The following is a 20,310-nucleotide window of genomic DNA, read 5'->3' on the forward strand; positions in this document are numbered from 1 at the left end:
GGACAAGAACAAACAGGCAACAGAGGAGAGGGAAGTCCAATATTATATCAAGATGCCCTCAAATGCAGCAGCTCACCTGCATGACATGATGCTTATTTCAACTCTCAGGCTTCAAATACTGTGTACATATTAAATACCTAAACACTGCTCAAGAGTCCAATATTTATACCAAGCTGTTCTCAGGTTTTCTCACCAAGTATTTAACTTCATATATCACCTCCACTCAAACTGAGTAGCAACACTAATTAACTTGATTCTGAGAATCTATGTTTTTAGCTAAAAAGATGACACAGTTAAACTTTCCAAGCTTCAACAGAAGTAGTACTACTTTTTCCATAAGACAAGTTACCTCATGTAAGCCAAGGCAGAAGACAGACTAACTGACTGAATTTCAATACAAACCAATATTAACTGCCATAAAATAAGAACAGTGCCAAAGGGTTAACACTTTATGGTAATTGTTGCTTTGGAAGACTAGAGATCAATTTTAAGGTAAGTATCACTGGTAATTTAAGTATGTTTGATCCTGCCTCCTGACAAACCTTTCAGGACTACTGGTTACTGTTCAAATCCTGTTTAGGAACAGAGAAAAACAGCTTCGATTCCACATTTTCGGTTATCACGTGGAGTTAAAAACCACACAAACTAAACAAACAGAACGGAAGATACTCACATTCCCCATGTATTCTGAAAGTAGATCCTGCAAGGCCTGTCGCACCGCATTACACTCGGCAACTATACGTTCCCGTCGGTCATCACGTGTGCAGGATGAATCAGCCATCAGGGCTGCTCCGCTAATGATGCTCTCCAGGCGCTCTTCCAGGGAAGGCCTAAAACGTTCTTCACTGAAGGTTGATGGATCCACAATAATTTGTTTCTAGTAAAATAAAGGTTTTAGAAACTAGTAAATCAGACCAACCACTAAGTTACTGTTAAGTCATCAAGATAACCAATGTTTACAGCAAACCCCTGATCAGGCATAAAAAGCAAACAACACACAGTTTTAGCACTGAGGATGATTTTCATGAGTAGTTTTCTAAAATTACTAAAAGGTTCCCCAGCAGATTACATTGCTAGTCATTTTTTGTGCTGCTTTGACAGCTAAACAAAACTTGGCCACAGGAAGCCTTGTTACATGAATGGCAAAAATCAAACGTGCCAGCATAAATAAGGTTCAAAGTACAGAACTCATCTTAACTACATATCAATCCAGACATGCCTTCACTAGTTAACTTGTCAGATATAATTATCCCACCATGAACAAAAAAACCAAGGAAAACAAACATTCAAAATTAGCCCTATATATAGCGCCCTGTTGTCCTAGTTCATCTAGGCTTTCTTCTCTTCACCATTATGCAGGTAAATACAACAGTATTCTCAAAAATTCTCAAAGTGAAACATAAACACAAATGTTTCAAACAGCACAGAAATCAATTTCTTCACGGCAGAAAACTATCGCAGGTTTATCTTGACAAAGTATGACTAAGCACAGCTCATACTGAGAGACCCGAGGCTGAAACAGCAGTACTGATGTATCTGCTTTTCAAGGGGCCAATACCACCGCCCATAAAAGTTCACCAAGAAGCAGCAGTGTAGTATTTATCACCTTGTGAGTACTTTCAAGTGATTTATTTAAACAGGTTTGCAATTTATTAAGGAAAAATTATTTGGCCATTTCAAGGTTTGGTGCTTTGTTTAGGGTTTGCATGTGTTTCCTTCCCACTATGGGGGCGGGAGGGGAGGATGTTGTTAACTCTTTACAAAAGAAGCCTCAAAGATTTCTGAAATAGGAGTTTTCACAATCAGTTTGTACGCCAGCTAACTCCAACGGCAACATCACAACCACTGCTTCTCCCAACAGCCAGCACATTTTGTCTCCCTACAGACTAACCACGCAGCCTTCCCAGCAGGATTAGAACATGGCACGAGTTCTCCAACACACTCTTCATTCTTCCTGAAACTTTAGGCGTGCAGATAATACAATGATAGTATGCTACAACTCCAGAACTGCACCATCAAAACAGAGATAATGATTATCTTGTTATCTTCTGCTAGCCATTTAATATTTTACCACCAAAGTAAAAACACTGGATTATTTGTGGGCATATGTGTGCAAAGTCTCTATTACAAGAGTGCAATAATAGTCAAGCGTTAGCAGGAAATTAAGTGCAGGGATAACATCTGCAAAGAACCTGAACACATTTGTTCTGTCAGTCTCCTTTGGCAGGAAGGAGACGACACAGCTATCGCACACGACGTGCATTGAAGCTGGCCTGCTGAACAAGCCCTGCTGCTATTAGAGTGCCTCACAAAGCGGAACTAAAAGCTCAAAAGCTCCATGTGAACTGCAACACTCAAAAAAAAAGTCTCTGGCCATATATTAGAGAGAGTTCATATAGTAAAATACGGCCATATATCAGAAATCACATTAAATGGTTTGAGCTACATTAGCCAATCCATGAACCTGAACTGAATTGCTTCTTCAATTCTACGTACCCAAGTCAATTCTTAACATTGTGTGCTGTCACAGGCCCTGCCTTCCCCTCCCACACATATCTGCTCAAATCTGCAATCCCTTGGGTGCTAACCTGAGGCACACTCTTAAGACTTACATAGCTGAACATACAACTGATGGAATTTAAGGAAAGCAGACTTAAAACTGAAAACATAGTCACAAAGACAAAGACAACCACAACATTCTCTTGTCACCCAATAGATCCCATAGAAAGGCTTCACATCAGGCACAGGGAGAACTCAAACAGTACTTTGTCCTGGTAAAAGAAACATGGCAAAGAAAGTAATGTAGGGTAGGAACAAGAGTGGTAAGAGCAAAAAGGAGAACATGAACTATATCTGGCAAAACCAGAAGTATTAAACACCTTTTGAGTGACAGCTTTGCAATATTAAATAAAGTTTTAGAGGTAAGTTAGTGCCGAGGTGTTTAAAATTCAGAGGCTGAATCAGTGGTAGACACAGAATACTGGCTTCAAAAGGAAAGCGTTCTCAGTAAAAATGCATGGCTATCCTCAGTAACTTACTGAATGCAAGATAAAGAATATGACAGATCAGTACAACACATCAGTTTGAAATGACTTCATTCCCAACCAAAGATCATATTAAACTTCCCACTTCATGTTCTTCTCAATAGGTAGTTTGGGCAGTTCCAAATACATTATTCACTTTTAATAAGTCATTTTTGTCACCTGCAAGAATACATTACATAAATATATTATGAAATAATCAATTTCAAATAAACCAAGGGCTTACATCTAATGTAACAGTAGGCTAACCACTATTTCAGAGCTAGTTTAACTTGACAGCCTTCAATCACCAAGAACCGCATATATAACTTTCTATATTCCATCAATCCTAGTTTGGAAAAATACTTTTTAAAAAATAAAAGCCTACTTTACCTGTAACTTGCTGTATTTCAGTAGGAAATGATCTTTCAGGCAATATAAATAAAACCAAACTGTTGCTAGTAAATCAGGTGAACAAACACAAGAGTTGGAGTTACCACTTTTTTTTTTTTTTCATAAAAGGTTCAAAACTTACATCAAAGTTGTTCAGAGCATAAGCCAGCTCTCCACCTCCACCCTGCTGCTGGGCAGCATCATCTGATGCAGTTGCTTGAGCTGCGTTTGAGATGCCTGTGACCGCCTGCTGAAGCTGTTTGTAGATCAAGTCCCTGTTAGCTTTGTAAGCAGCTACATCAGGGTGCTGCAGACAGGCCTGGGATGCTGTATAAAGAATGGGAACATTCTTCTGCAGAATTCCTCTGGCTGCTGCCATTTGATCACGGTGGCCCACATCCTTCAATTCCTATTAGGAAAATTAAAGAAAAAAAAAGTCGCATTTGAGAACATTCCCCACATTTAACATCCATACACTGTCTCCCTGCATTTTCAAAAGACAGACAGGTTCTTTGCCTAGTAGGCTCAAATCTACCTTCTGATTGCGTATCCCTATTCTTAAGGGCTCAACTAATTTCAAAGCACAGCAGCTTCATAAAGAGAAGAAAAAAAAAAAAAAAAAAGTACTGTAGGGCAATTCACAACTCCACAACTCAAAATCTGAGGTTGGTTTTTTGCTCCTCTCCACAGTAGAGGACCAGCATTCTGAAAGCTGGTACCACCTGCAAACCAGGAGGACACAGAAGTTGCGAGAACACATTTTTCTCTTCAGTCCTTCCAGTTTGCATTGCATCTTAAAAAAAAAATCACAAAGAAACCTAAATCCTTAAAACAGAATACCATACATTTTGGATAACTTAAGAATCAAGCTAATTTTTAACTATCAAATGAAGAGGCTTCCCCTGCAATCTTGTCTTGCACTTGCACACGAGAAGCAAGATCATCTTTAAACTCCAAGGCTCACAACCAGAATGTTTTCTTTAATCACACCTAAAAGATAGAGTTTACTCTCCTCAAGAGACTCAGGTACTTAATTTTAGAAGAACAAGTATATCATCTCATTCAACTGCTTGTTCATCTCCAATCAGATGAAATTAATCCAATGACTGTAATTACTGCTAATTTAAGATTAGCAAGCAAGCCCATACGTCTTTTCCCAAACACTCACTGCTGCAATTCTCTAAAGCACTATCACCTCTGTTTTGGAACAGAAGCACTATGATTAGATAAAGCTTTGGAGTCCAGGGTGAGCGGTAAGTTTATAAAATGAAGAATGAACACAGTTATTAGCAGTATCATAATTTTGAAGTTCTCTCTCAAATCTAACAAAGAGGTGATGAAAATGAAGAAGCGGACTACCTTACTGAGGAAAAAAAAAAATCTGACAGACTGTTCAAAATGATTGGGTAATATGCGACCTCTAAGATACACACTAAGCAGGGAGGGCACTCCAAGCAGGCTCACAGATTTAAGGATGTAGTACAACCACTTCCCATAGCGTGGAACAATCCATCACAAAGCAGTTTAAGAACATATATTGCATTGCCATCACAACCCTACTCCCATTTACTGCAATCAGATTTTAGATACATAACCAACTGACAATCCATTTTAGACTATACCCAGTTTATTTTCAAAGATGAATCTGTGCAAAAAAACAAGCAGTGTCAGAGGTGCATAAGTAGTTTTGGTTTGTACGTATCAGCAGAACAAACAAACAAAAAATGTTCTACAAGAATTATGCTATTTCTGATAAATGGGACTGCCCACACCTCTACTTTCTTTTGAAAGCTTACCTACACAAGAATGAGTCACAACTACTGCTGAACAAAAATTTTACACACAATTTAAGGTTAAGCATAAGCTATCCAAACACAGAACATACACATAACAAACAGGATTTAAAACCCTGTCTCAAACGGGCATTTCAGTGTAAGACTAAACAGCACTGCTGCTCACTTTCTTGGAAAGAGTTGTAATTCTGTGCCCAGCCATGACTTTTGCTCCCTGTTTAAACAGACACGTTCAGTCCGTCTGCGCAAACCCCAAAGTGTGGTCAAGCAGTGAGTGCACCAGGCACCGAGTCACATCCTGATCCTTTGTCCTTACCCACAGCTGCAGTGCTTCAAAATGGGAAGTGCAAGTCTTGGGAAGCAGCATTTCATTAAGGTACTACAGCATTAACATAAACAAGTGCTACTAGAACACATTCCATCGGAAGCAGTACACTACAGCTGAGCAGACTTTCTGCTTACCAGGCAAGCTCAAATTTCCAAAACATGGCAGCACGCAGCACAAAGTACTCAGCAATAAAGTAAAAAAAAAAAAAAAGTATGAGCAGCAATGGGTACTGTCCAAGAGCAGCAAAGCAGCAAGGCTGCCTTATTATTTCTTCTTTTTCAGAGTAAGAAAATACACAGAACAGAGAGCTGCCATCACTATACCTGTTGTCTTTTGGCTGCCATTATGTTAAGCTTGTCCACTTCTGGTTTGAGGGCTTTGTACTGGATACCCAAATCCTGCTCCGTGCCAGCATTTCTTAGTTTCAGGATACCTTCTTCCACCTAAAAGAATGTACATGCATATATTTTTTCAAGTAATACAGTTCAGGAAGTAATTCAGAATGTACTTCATAGCAGGCAGAGAAAGCAATCTTCCTCTGCCCCCTTTTATTTTTTAGAGAGACACACTTCAAAGGCTAACAGTACTCAGGCTTAGCTACCGCTTCACAGTCACCAGCTATCAGAGACAGCCAAGCGCACGCATTTGCAAGAGTATGAAGGAGCCCAGGGCCCTGGCAGAGCTGCAGCAGTGGCCGTCAAAGGGCACAAGGAGACTCCTCAAAGCCCTGCTGCAAAAGCAGGCCCAGTATCAACATTCATTTAATTTCAAATTCTGCACAAACCCACCCACCCACCCACCCGCTCGCTTGTGGGAAGAAAAGGCTTCCTCAAATATTCCATATTCACTTTATTTAGTCTACTGAAGCTACTCATTCCTAGTAGCTACAAGGGAGTATTGTTTATATGCAAGCCAAATTATTTCTTTAAGATGAAAAAAACCTGGTTATCACCTGCAGTTGCAGACCATAGTGCATTTAGTCTCAATTCTAAGTTCAGAATAAAATGCAACACCATGTGAAAAGCTACTCATAATGAGTGTAAAAACAAGTGGCAAACATCTATTGCACACTTTTTGGTCACAGGAAAAACCTTAAAAACCTCCCTGCTCCAGAAGCAAGCCGCTGACAGCGCACATACTGGGGTCAGCACACATGCGTGAAACAAAGCCGCTTGACAGAGCACGCCAGGCATGCCAGGCACAGCAAAGTGAGTCACAGCAAAGAACTACACTTACTACTTTAAGTTGAACGAGCAGCTTGTAGACATCTGCCATGTCAGCCAAAATCAGCAGCCGAGTAACGGCAGAGAGGAGGGCACGTGCCGCTCGGACCATGTTCCCTCGTTTCACAGAGGAGCAGGGGTCATCTGCAAACTCCCCCGAAGCGCTCTTCATCAAGTCACCTGCACAAGGGGAGAAGATGGTCAGACTTTAACATCACACAGCATTTCTTAAGAGGCTGAAAGGATTCCTAGGCAAGCAGACCGAAGTCCTGAAAACAAAACGCGTTTGCTTAAATACAGCCAGCAATTAAGATCACATGTAACGACCTCTAAATATGGTACCACACGGTATCAGGGTAGAAGGGCTTGTACAGAGGAAGAACTGGGAAATAACACTTTGGTCCTTATTTCCAATTTTACAGGTGTTTTAACCAGAACCCTCTGGAGAGGCAAATTCAGCATGCCTTCGCCATTATATGCAGGACTGCAGTTATTTCACTAACTACAACGCTTTCAAAGCTTAAGCAAGAGCTCTGATTCGTGTGCGTGTAGGAGTCAGGCAGAAAGCAGCAGAAAGTACTGTAAACACACAAGGAAACGCCACAGCTCATGGGACTGTAAACAACTCTGAGCAATGACCTGGCTGGATATGCCCTGGTTTGCATTCAAAGCAAGGCACCGCTTAGTAAAATGCTTCAATGTTTCATAGCCTGTGGGTCTACATCTGGTGCAGGAGGAAAGAAGGGCTTCAGATGGTAACAATGCAATTGGTTAACTGTGAAAAGCAAAGGCCACTTTACACAGCTAGAGAAATCCCTCCAGAAGGCATTTGGAAAGCATAAAAGTAATGTCTGCATAGAGTCAGGAGTAAATTTTGGATTTCTCCCCCCACCTTCTGGGGCAGCATTTTGCTTCCAGTACCACAGTTCCTACACAGCAGCAAGTTTTGGAATCCACATTATTATTTTTGGATCTCTTTGCATTTCAGAAACATTTGGTGAACAGCTAGGATTTAGTTTAGAAAACGCTAGGTACTCAAGGCCAAAGATTTGCAGGTAGCTGGAGATAACCAGAAAGCAGGCAAATGGTGTTATAGATAAACTGCTGTGTCAGAGGCTTCCCAAACCTGTATGAAAAATTGTCTACATAGCCAAATGCCAAAACAAAAATAGCATGTCTCAGATAAGAAAAGAACCTCAATAGTGCTTCACAAGTGAAAGCTGACAGTGACTCCCATTGAGGTCACTACCAAACGGGGCTGGGCAAGATCTGCACCAAAGTGTCAAGATAATGGAACAGCAGCATCCTGCCAAGGGCTTGCCTGCTCCCACAGCTAGGCAATCAGTGCAGCCTATCCCTAGTATGGGAAGTGTTTCAATTTTAACTTTTTAACTACAAAAAAAATACCTACCACTGGAGAGCCTGTGGTTAACCATCCACATACTTACCATTAAGCAATTAATATCTTGCCCTGGAATGGTTTCTAGCACCCAAGCACTCTACACCTTCATAGCTAAATACAGCCCAAACACAGCTGCCAGCCTGTCCAAGCAACTACATCAAGATACTCAATTTTGTTCAAATGCTCCCTGCTATGTAACACCCTTCCATCATCTTAAATAATACGACAAAGAGTGGCATACAACATTTTAAGATAAAAAATATGCTACTTCAGTACTGTGACATATGAAAAAAGCTTCTGTCCAAGTACAGACCAGCTATAAATATCAATGTAAAGCTATCCCTTACCCAACTTTGAGGAACACAATTCATTATTTTAACAAGCATTAAGAGCCTCAGATTTCCAGATGGGTGAAAGATGATGTATCTCCAATGCTGAAAAACTGCAACCAGCCATGAGATTATAAAACCCCTACATAGTTGACATGGTCCTTTCTTTATTCCTTCTGGAAGAGGCTAATAATAGTGAAATTAATGTCACCACCACAAGTATGAAATCTATTAACAATCTCAGGATTTAAGAATATATGCCAGAACCAAAATTCATTACAAATATTTCCTCCCTTATTTACTTAGATGTAAAATTTCCACATCTCCAACTCCCAAAAGAAAGGAATGTTGTTTTCATTTACTTCCTATTTAAAACAACTTAGAGGGGTGGCCACTCACTTCATCTGAATCTCAGAAATTGTTAACAAGGTTAAAAACCACAGTTACCCTCTATCCATCTCTTAAATTGCAACCCTACAAGCCAGTCCTGAAATAAAATGCTATTCCTTTTTAAACAAGAGACTTTAAAAAATTTAGAGAGTTTCAAACAGCTTGTCAGGGTGTCAAAGATAACCAGCTTCCCAGAATTAAAGGAAGATTATATTTAAAGTTGTTGCATATATATATATTTTTCTGCAAATTAAAGAAAGCCAGCTTTCAGACTTCTTTTACAAAAAAAAAGGCAACAAGGGGTAGTTAATTTTAGCTAGATTCAAAGGGTAAGAGGGAACTCTGCCTTGCCCTAAGTACGTAGTTACTGCACTGTGTGTGTACATTAGCAGTTCAAATTGGATCCAGCATAATCTTCTAATTTTCAAATTTGAACCAGAGGTAACATAGCAAATTTGAAAGCAGGATTTCAAGAGTTAAAAGAAATACACTGCAGAAGAGTCAGACTATGAGACTCAGATTATACAGCTGGTATGAATTCTTATATGAGTAATCTGTTTTTCCAATATAGCCTTAGATTTTCACTACATATTACAAGGGAAAGATAATAAAACAGAGTCAAAAAAAGAAGAGGCAACAGTAGCCATGCTATGATCTTGTCAATAAAGCACTAAGAATTCAATTAAATCTAATGGAACAAAGCCCATTTCAGAAATAGTAAGATTTTAGTCCATCAAAAGAAAATTACCATTTTCTAGTCTCATTCCCACCATGCCCACAGGGTCTGACAGCACTTTCAGACAGCACTATTAATCCTCCTCTGCAGCACAGTACACGATGACCATGACAGAGAGGGCTTTCTTTATATGAACACTGATGGAACAGGAAAGCAGCAGAGAAGACAGGCAAGGCCTAGGCCACACACAGGTACTGATGCTTTTTTCCCCAAGATAGAAATTCATCCCCACACATAACTTTGTATCTTTCAGCATCTTCCAGTTCAAAGCCCATCTGCAGGCTGCTTTGCCAGCAGTATTAGAAATACAAGGAGTGCCATCAGCCCATACCTCTACCTGCCCGTAACACCCTATCAGAGTTCCCTAGAGGCTGCCTATTGCTCACCAAATGCAGGCAAGCATGGAACTCAAGTTTCAAGACTCTTCTATTCTGGATACTGAGGTCCTATCTTACCACTAATGCCATGTTCAATGTCCACCATGAGTGTCACAACAAGGCTGACCTTGCTTTCTACTACAAATGACAAGGCCCCATATCTACTTTTGCCATATCAACCAGGAGATGATACTTACGGCAACAAAAGCTTCTGTTAATTCTTTAATCTTGTCTTCAATTAAATCCATATACTGCCTACAACACTCCTACAGTTTGTCAAGAACCTTCTCAGCGTTCCCTTAGGTTATGGCTTTTCAAAGATCTCAAGTCCTGGGCTGGAGGATTACTTCTAATACAAGTGGTACACTCCTAAAACATTTTTCTTACAGGAAAACAACTAAGAACTCTTTGCACCCTTCTAAGAAGTTAAGCTAACTGGTCACAACAGAATTTTAAAGTTGAATTTTCCAAGAAGAATTCAGCGTTTAACTTCAAGTAATTCTGCAACTGGCCTCCTTCTGTTCCTTGGAAGTCCTTAAGCCATGTATCTTGTGTGAAGTACAGTTGAAAAAACATTTTACCCTTTCATAATTTGCCTCACTGTCCCGTTCTGGAGAAAGCTTCACTCAAACACAGCACGGAAGGACACCATGCTGAATCAGTAGGTTCATTCCCCTCCTTTTGCAACCATGAAACGTGATCAAAGTGCACAGGATTCACAAGACCATTCATCCATTCTCTTACCTCAAACCCTAAGCACAGGCCTAAGCTTTTTAATTTTAAGCTTTCATTTTTGTTCTTTTATGTAAAATTACCATGGGAAGAAACAGTAAGAGCACAGTTAATACCCTGGATCCTCACACTAGCATACAGATATATAGAGGCAGTGAGCTATGGTCATCAGTACTCCAGGAAAACAGGAATAGCTTGGTCAGTCTGACCCGAAAGAAATTCCCTTTTCAACCTCAGAGTCTGCAACCTGTCTCAGTGTCAAGCACCTGGGTAAGAAACTGGTTCAGTTCCAAAACACCTCCCAACAGCACCAGAGGAGCTGACAATTTCAACATACAATCAGTCTTCAATGCTTCATCATAAGGTAAAACCCTACAAAGAGCTCACAGTGGGGGGAGTAAGACTGGGCAAGCAAGACCAGTACTGCTCCTTCTATTACCCAGCAAAACTCCAATGGCAGAAATTAATGTAAAAAACACTGTAAGGATGCTGAAATCCGAGACGTTCACATCAGATGTTTTCCCACTACTCTTTTCTATAACCACAGCAGGATCTATTCTGAAAAATGCTTTGGTTCTCTGTCTCCACTATTCTGTGCAAAATTTTATTTTAAGAAGTTTCACTACTTTAAAAGAAGTCAAAAGTCCAAAGCTTTAAAGGGCCAGGAATTTCATTTTAGGATATTTCATGAACTTATTTAATATTTAAAGCAAGTTGTAATTTATTCTTCCATTGTAAAAATCAGGAAGACTTTGAAGATTCGCTCATATTGATTTAGTACGTAGCCCTACTATCATTCATTCTAAATTGCTCTTTTCACTTCTTTGTTTTTACCCCCAACAAATGGGATTTTATGAACAACCGTGCTCACTAAAATCATGTACCCTCTCAATCTTCTTGCTAGGCTAAAAAAAATTTTTAATTTTCTCTGATGAGACAAGTTATCTATTGTCCTAATCATCTTCATAACCTCTGTCTACATTCATTCATCTTTTTTTATTATGGTAACTAAACCGCTCCCTCGTCTAAATAAAGGCATTATTAATTCTATTTTCCTGTCTTCTGCTGAAGATAAATTATGCTATATATCTATAAACCCACTGCTGCCATCAGACACACAGATGCTGCCAGGTCACAATCACCCTATCACTGACCAAGATACCCACATTTTCCTCACCACTTTTGCCTCCAATTGCAAAAGGCAGAGGCACCAACACCTGGAACTTTTGCTAAGCACATGCACCAGCTTTGTATTACACTTCCCTCATTTCTCCAGTTCATGAATTCAACTGGTCTACCACAATACGGGAAACACTTCTGAAGTGCACAGACTGTATATAAACATGTACGCTGAGAGTTTGTATCTCCTTGCTGTTATTAGCACTACTGAGAACTGCAATCCTCCCCCGGGCATTGGCAGCAATAAGCCTTCCCTCTGTTGTATCTCATTTTTCACCATTTGCTTCTAATTTCCTCACAGGTTTATTTGTTTTTTAATTTCCTCACGAAGAGCCGCTCTGCTGAACCTGAACGAACACCAGTGCCACGGTTGGGCAGAGGCTTTTGTGCCTGGTCATGCTGCCCCAGCAGCCCAGCCCTGCAATGGTGGTGGGCACCAGTTGTATTCAGGCAAAAATCACTCAAGTTTAATAACCATCCACCCAGCTTCAGAACACAGATACAGCTATCCTCTCTACACACCAGCTTTCATGCAGGCTGCAAACCGTAAAAAAGGAGGAAGAAGTGAAACAACATTAAGGTGGGAAGTTATTTCACTCCAGCACCTCTCAGCTATGAACTCCACCTCCTCTGTCAAAGATCAACAGAGCAGGGAGGTTTTGGCATCAACTCTATGTGTAGTCTCAAAATCAAGCTGGGGCCAAGAAACAAGTGAAAGGGTCATCCTGAAGGTTTTTCTATCAGTCTCTCCTTCCTACCAGCTTCTCACTGTAATACGCAACTACAAATTCAGCTAATGGAACTTCTCAATCCTGAGAACTGAGTACAGCTCCCTTGCTCGCTAATATCATGAAGTCATTTGAAGGTACTCACAGATGAGCTCTGACTCTCAATTCTGAGCAGCAATCAAGCAAGCAACAAGAATTAAAGGCTTCAAGACAAAGGGGTCTCTTCTTCTGTTGTTTGTTGTTAAATTAAGCCAACTCAATTAGCCCCTTATATTGCAGCCTTCTTATGTTGATTTTTCTTTGGTCTGTCAACCAGGCTCATCCAGAACTTAGAACCATTTTCAACTAACATTTCATCACTGTGCAACTTCAGCTACAAACAAGTAATTAATGCTAATGCATTTTCCTTTTTTTGCAGCAGCAGCCGTCACCATTAATACCAGTTGACTGGGTTTCACTGAAGCATAGAAAAGGCTCATGACTGGAAGAATGATAAATGATTTATGAGCAACAATATTTACTAGTGCATATTTTAGAGTAAGCCAGCTCCACTGGCTTTTCTTGCAGGTCTTCTCTAAGAGAGTAAAAAAGAAAATGGGAAAAAATCAACACTAGATGTGGAGGAGGAAGCCTGGAATATTTAATCAAGGTCCTCGCATTCTGTTTGTAGCTGTTTATATTTTGCATATTCGAGACACCCGGCTCTGTCAAGTCAACACTCAGCTCTTCCTCCTACAATGCTGTTTTGTATAGATTCAAATATTGAAGAAGTTATTGACACATTTGAGACATAGTTCCATAACATTTATGGGGCACGGGGGGGTTACTTTTTAGCCTAAACTGAGTTTTAAATGCTCTTCAAAGAATCAGCCCTTCTGCTTCTCTTCTCAGTCTCTAGTTGGGACATCCAATTTCCAGATCTGGCCAGTTCATATTATTCCTCAAGGAAGCCAGCAAGACAAGCCAAGAATCTACGCAAGTGAAGAGGAGCAGAGTCATTAGAAATAACAGCAAAAGGGAAATGGGAACAGTCCTACTTACTCTAAAAAACGTTTTACAAGCCAGCAGATAAATAGCTCTTACCTTGCTTACGAACATCTTCCACAGCGGCTACCAGCTCCTCTTTAAGAAACTGGCTCTCTTTTGCAATTTTGTCTCCTTTCTCCAGGAAATTCTCTGTTGCTTGTTCAACTGAAGCAGCCAAAACATGGGCCTTTTTAGAACGTCCTCGCTTTTTATTAGAGGGGCCCTTGTTACTAGTGTTAACCAGTGTTGTTACCTAAAGGCATATATGGAGGGAATAAAAACAAAAAACATGAAACAAATTAGAAGTTTACCAATTTAGCAGCAAGACCACATGCATTTTTTTCTAGACAGCGTATCGCTAATACCTGCACTACTGCCAGCTCCAAAGGTTAAACTCAAGGAAGTGTTTTTCACATCTCTTTAAACCTTACCCTGTTTCTTGATTCCTTTAAATAAGCATTATGAATTCAGCTAAACTGCTTAGAGATTTAGATTTTTCTTATCAGCAGCAGACCTGAAAATTTGATTTTGAGAATCAAGATCTATGTGTATTTTTGATAAACTGCAATCTCAGGAACAGGCCAGAGTTATTTGGCACCACATAAAAAGAAACCAAGTTGGGGATAATTAGCTTGGGATAGCTCTCCAGGCATAAGAGACCCCAAACAAGGTTGAAGCCTACAGAAATCTAGCAACACAGTACCTTTTCCATCAAAAACAGCACTACAGCCAGTGGACTCAATGCAGAGCAAAGGACTTCCTAGAGCTCCTTATTTCCCTAAAACAGCCAAAGCTGAACTCTCCCAATAGTCCTGAAATCAACAACTATTTCCAAGTTTTATGTTTGAGACTGAAACCCTGCTAGGAGATGGTCACCAGCGGCCAGATGACCACCAGGTACACTGTTAGCTCAGGATCAGGATCCATACCCTTCAATCAGATAGATATCACAAAATCCACACACACTTTCCCATTTCCCCCTTTTTTTTTTTTTTTCTTTCCCTCCCCTTTTTGTTAAGTCTAGGAAAAATGCATACAAAGCTACTTCAGAGGGACCTTAAATTACAACACTAAAAATATTACTACTCTGGAAAGCCCAAGGACTGCTGACATAAAGGTCCTCAAGAGACGAATCCATCTTCTCAGTAGTTGATTGAGAGCGCGAAAGCCATCAGTTGGGAATATCGCTGTCGGTTAATGGGGACTCATTTCATCACGTACTACAAATAAAGAACAAGTTGCAACAAGGCAACTTACTCTACTTTCTTCTCTGTACCTTCCCAGCCACATCATTCTCAAAATTTGGGATTGCCCGTATAGCCTATTGTGCTACTTGAGGAATAAGTTACAGACACTGAACTTGGACAAAAAGGTCCTATAAACAAGTTTTCTCAGTTAAATTTGCCAAATTAGAACAACTTCTCTTAAGGAAAGACTCCATCAGTAGCTAAAAAGCTATATAGTGGATGATCCAATGGTCCATCTGAGTATCTGGAGGGAACAAACAGCAGGTACAGACAGCAGCTTGGCAATTAAAGGGATGCTAATACGAGAAACAGAACTTGATCGTTGCAGTTTGTGCTTAGCAGGAGTTATGTCCAGTTCATATTGTCATTTTTAAAATTTCATATTTCAAGAAAACAACACTAAAGAGATGAGTTAACTGTCTCCAGTGTACCTTCTCTTTCAGACCTGCTAGAAAGTCTCTTCCAGGAATCTTCAAAATGCCCAGTATGCATTGCTTACATTTAAAAAACTTACTGTGGCTTTCCTATAGTCTTCAGTGCATTTCACTGGGCAGGATACACCATGCAGAAATAAGCTTTTATTCACAAATTCAGCATAAAGCATAGTCAGAAATTAAAAGAAAGCATGCATATCTTGTAAAAGATATACTGAAGCAGTAACAAATGCCATAAAAGCATACTTCTCAGGTGGAACTCTGTTAGGAGGGATCACCAATCTATTTACACAAGGCTGTTCTAGACAGGTTGCAGACATCCCCCACTGCACATTTCACCATTTACCTGAATCTCCTTCCAAAGGGAACTCTAGACACAGGTAATCTCAAAGAAAAAAAAAAAAACAAACAACAAAAAAACAACTTATGAGACCCTACTTCTAGCAAGCACTAATGGCTTTGTTGGAAGGAACTCTTGTTGTTCCCAAATACCAGTTTCTAAATGATACATAGCACAGCTTTTTAAAGACTCTACAGATAAGCAGCATACCACCCAAAACACAGGTGAGAAACAGCACAGCAGCAATGGAACATTAGTTACCAACACACATTTCTGCACTTCTAATTGAAATACTCTGTCTTATCAGATGTTGAAGAAGCACGGCCTTTCTAGACTCGTGCCCAATAACTCTGCTACAATAAAACTGAACAGAGAAATTACTTGTACACTTTTTTCCATCTTTAGTTTTGTAGCATTTTTACCTTCTGGAATTTCAGCTTTGAAAGTCACTTGATTGAAATACATCAAAACAGGTAATCATCCTTACAAAGGGTTTTTTTGCCCCCTTTTTTCTTCCTACCTGTGTAACAAGAGGCTCAAGTAGCCTTTCAACCGCCAGTGTTCTTATCTCCAAGCTTTTGGGATCCCATTTGAAGTTAACGTTGCCTGCAGTAACAGCAGTCATTTCTAAAAGAAGAAAAGAGCTATATGAATACAATTATTTTTATTAATGCCATTGGAATGTATTTTAAAAATAAATTAAAACAGAGGCTATTAAGCACACAACATGGCCATTCAGTGTAAGTTAAGGTTATACTGTCTCCAGAAATACCAGTTATGGTTCAACTGGTGATAGTTTTAAAAATTCCTCATTATGATAAAGTGCAGGACATTACCTGTATGTTTTGGTTAGAAAATAAAAACCAAACCACGCAAACCAAATCACACAAAGACCTACCCAAAAGCCACAATATTTTATCAAAGCAATGACAAGACAGGCAAAGTTTGGTCTACTTATCAGTGGTCCCTAAGCAATGACAATGGACCTCACAGGTAAGAGGGGGCACTTTACCCACACAGATGGAGTCTAAGCAAATAACCCCTTCCCGATTTCTGCTGCCTCCCCCCAGGGCCGGCCAACTTGTGCTCCCAGCCCAGCTCTGAGACACAGCCCAAGGTCTTGGGGCAACAAAAGGGAACACCTCGACTTCAACAGCACCAGAAAGCTGCCAGTTTTGTCAGCTCCACCATAAGTCATTACCGCAAATGCTTTGTCAAACCAGGAATCAGGTTCTAACTCAACTCATTCAACCTACCCGTTCATCCAATTCACCTTTTGTAAGTACAAAGGTAAGATTGTGAATATAAACCTTGTAAAGCCAGAAAATCCAGTTGGTTCATATTTAAGAGCTTATATATCTACTACACTTCTCCTTAACATTTACATAGGAAGGAAAAGCAGATTTGCATGAAGAGATCTGTTAAAAGCTGTCACTGAGCTGTTCCTTCCCGTTACAGTTTTATATCGACATCCCAATGGAACAGCAAATATGATTATGGGGAAAGTTTAGTAAAACTGCTAAAATATCTCTACTTCTGAAACCAGTAGACTAAAAAAAAAACCCAAAATAATGAACTACAACCGATCACTAGATTAACACTGGGATGCTGTACAGCACAAAAAAGGAATAACTAGAACCATAATTTCAGTAAAAAACTGATTTAAAGTACTTACAGGTCCATAAAACCAGTTCATACCACTTTAGACTTAACAGATTCCAGCTCTTCCTGCTTTGGGTTGCTCTCAAAAGTCAAGATTAGACTTGGAAGGAGACTTTGGAAATGTATTTCTCTTCCTGACTTTTTTAAAAATATAAAGTACGTTTGCAACTTTGTATTTTTTAAAAAAAAAAAGTCAGGAAGAGAAATACATTTCCAAAGTCTCCTTCCACCCCTTTTCCTAAGCATCTACCGTTGAAGTTGTTTTAAAAGCTTATTAGCCATTATTTTTAAATCTTACTCTGGACAGGGCATTGTCTGCATAGCATCTCAGCAGACAGATTGCTCTGACAGCACCAGATGTCCCCGAGCTGCCAGACGAGCACAACATCCCATTATTTTTAAGAAGCAGGAGGCAAGGCACTAATTTTGTTAACCAATGATGTTTACAACACATACCAACAACTAACCGTTTTATACCGACACTGACAGTTAAACATGCAGAAACAGCACAGACATGGCAGCTTCTTTCCCACTGAAGAATAAAATCTCTCTGGCACTCAAGAAGCTCAGTCTGAAAGGGCTAAAGTCGTCACCTGGCTTCAGTCAACAGCACCTTCATGGCAGGCTGATCCCAAGACCTGACATAGGCTTTCTCACACCACAGACAGGATACAATAGATTAAGTACTCACTACACTACTGCAAACACATCTTTGACCTGAAAAGCCTACGCACTGTCATACACCAAAGTACAACTTTGCAAGGTGCAAAGCTGGAATATTCACCTAACCTGCATTCAGATTTCCACTTACACCCACGCTCCAAGTGCCCACACTGCTGGAGAGAAAGAAAAGTTAAAAAGCTGAAAACTTAAAAAAAGAAGGCATAGGAAGAGTCTGATCCATACTAGCATACATATAACATTTTTGACTGTTTTAAATCAAAAAGCTTGAAGGTGCAGATGAAGAGTCCCAGCTCCGGCAGCAGAAGGCACGTCAGGCTGCAGCTCCAGAGACACCCAGTGAGCTGCCATCCCCCTGCTGCTCCAGGAGGGTGGGTGGAGGGTGGCCACCTCCTCTTCCTCACCCTACCTCTGACACTTACCGCTAAGTCCTCTGAACTCACTAACTATCCTTCTCTCCCTATCACCCCCTTATTTTGTTTTTGCTGGTCCAGCTTTGGGCTGGCCTGCCCCAGGGCCCAGAGGCACAGATGCTGGCACAGGGCAAACTGTAAAATTTCCTTCACCCCCTGCTAACATCCTACCCTCAACAAGGAATTTCACTGGTTTATTCCCTCCTCATTAGCTCGGTGTGAATGTTTCCTACGTAAGAAGCCAAGAAAAATACGCTGAAAGCCCTTATGGTTTCTGAGAAACATACCCAGGGCTCTGGAAAGCTCATTAGGTTTCTAGGTAAAAGCTTCTTTCTAGGTATTTAATGCTGTTATGCCTCTCACAGAAACAAAGTGCAGGACGAGGTAACCATGAGAAGATACATTAATTGTATTAGTAGGATAATGAAGGCAATTCATCTGAAAACATGTTAGTGTGATAGCTCACGAACTGGCCAAAAGTAATGGTCTATAAAACCACTCAGTATGAACTTTATTGAAATTTATCTAAAAAGCATAGGCTGATATCAAATATACTGTTGGGTAGCAATTACTTGGATATCATTTGTACATCGTAGTAAATATGTTTATTCAATTAAATACTTGTGAAGAATACAGGAACAGGCTATAGCTTACAAACGCATGTGTGAATGGGGTGGGTTTAGAGGACAAAAGGACAAGTACCAGGAGGCTGCACTCCTGCCACCACAACTCTCTCATTCTCTCAACCTGTCTGTCCCTGCAACTGCTCAAGCTCTTGCCTCACTGAATTCCAATACAGTAATAGGCAGTAAACCAAGTCAGAGGATATTGTAGCAGAGTGCTTAATTGCTGGCTCTTGGAAAGCACACGAGGATTCCCACGATGCCTGCCGTAACTGCAACATCTCAATGAAGGAGGACGTCTTCCGGAAGGTGGACCCAATCGCAGGCCAGCATAGCACCGGTTTCAGACAGCTGGGATGACCCAGCTGATATGGCAACCATTCTCCACGCCACAGACCTACCATGCACAGGACATGAGCAACGTGTGCACTCAAAGCAGGAACTTCCAGGACAAGGCAGCACAGACCACACAGCAGAAGAGAGCAAGCGACACTGAATCTGAAGTGTCGGAATATATAGAAAGACACCATCGCACAAGGAGTTGTGGTTGCCCAGCCTGTGGTTTCATAAGCAGCAGGAAAGCTGCTTAAAAACCAATGTTCATCCTCCCACACCCCTCTAGGAACTCATTCCCATCTTCACATCACACCCCCTCGGTACTGGCACAGCCTTCCCCATGGCTGAGCGATTAACCAGATGGGGAAGAACTGATTTGGCTGGAGGGAAAGAAATCCATTTTTGCAGGGTGGGCTGAGATCCCCATCTGGTCCACCGTGCCACCACAGATACCACTGCGAGCGGAACTGGCGATGGCAAGAGGAGATGGGTACATCAGCTGGCACCGTTGGCAAAGCCCTTCAAGTGGAAACATGGGGTGAAGTTGGACGTCACAGCTGAGTTGAATCAGGTGCTACTGAAAACAGAGCATCAAGCTGAGATGCCGCAGAGAGCAGGAATGCCCTCCCAGCACATCTAATGCTCAGACACATGAAGCCTGGGCTGGGTTTGTGTGGTGGGGTTTTTGGTAGCAGGGGAGGGGGCTACAGCCATGGCCCTGTGAGAAGCTTCTTGAAAGCTCCCCTGGCTCCAAGTCAGACCCACCTCTAGCCAAGGCTGAGCCAATTCGCAATGGTGGTCACTTCTAACACTTTTAAGAAGGGGAACCTGAGAAGGAAGGGACTTTGAGAACAAGTTACAAGGACACCTACATGAAAACCAAGGTCCGTGGAAGGAAGGAGGAGGAAAGGGAGGAGG

The 20,310-nt window shown here is 40.8% G+C and overlaps 1 protein-coding gene across 3 annotated transcripts in view; it reads right to left on the minus strand.

Moving 5' to 3' along the window:
• The window catches only part of CTNNA1 (catenin alpha 1), a 119,914-nt gene that overhangs the window by 86,098 nt on the left and 13,506 nt on the right, over positions 1-20,310 (minus strand). For 2 of the 3 annotated variants that reach the window (XM_074884170.1, XM_074884169.1), the window contains exons 2-7: positions 16,198-16,304; positions 13,714-13,909; positions 6,771-6,937; positions 5,858-5,977; positions 3,556-3,822; positions 674-877 (exon numbers count right to left, since the gene is read on the minus strand). In XM_074884170.1, the coding sequence (XP_074740271.1) occupies positions 674-877; positions 3,556-3,822; positions 5,858-5,977; positions 6,771-6,937; positions 13,714-13,909; positions 16,198-16,302 (1,059 nt within the window). In that variant the 5' untranslated portion in view covers positions 16,303-16,304. Of the gene's footprint in view, positions 1-673; positions 878-3,038; positions 3,149-3,555; positions 3,823-5,857; positions 5,978-6,770; positions 6,938-13,713; positions 13,910-16,197; positions 16,305-20,310 lie in introns of those variants that run through there. The other variant, XM_074884171.1, reaches the window with a different exon arrangement.

The sequence above is a fragment of the Strix uralensis genome, chromosome 14 (assembly GCF_047716275.1).
Source record: "Strix uralensis isolate ZFMK-TIS-50842 chromosome 14, bStrUra1, whole genome shotgun sequence".
NCBI classification, from domain to species: domain Eukaryota; kingdom Metazoa; phylum Chordata; class Aves; order Strigiformes; family Strigidae; genus Strix; species Strix uralensis.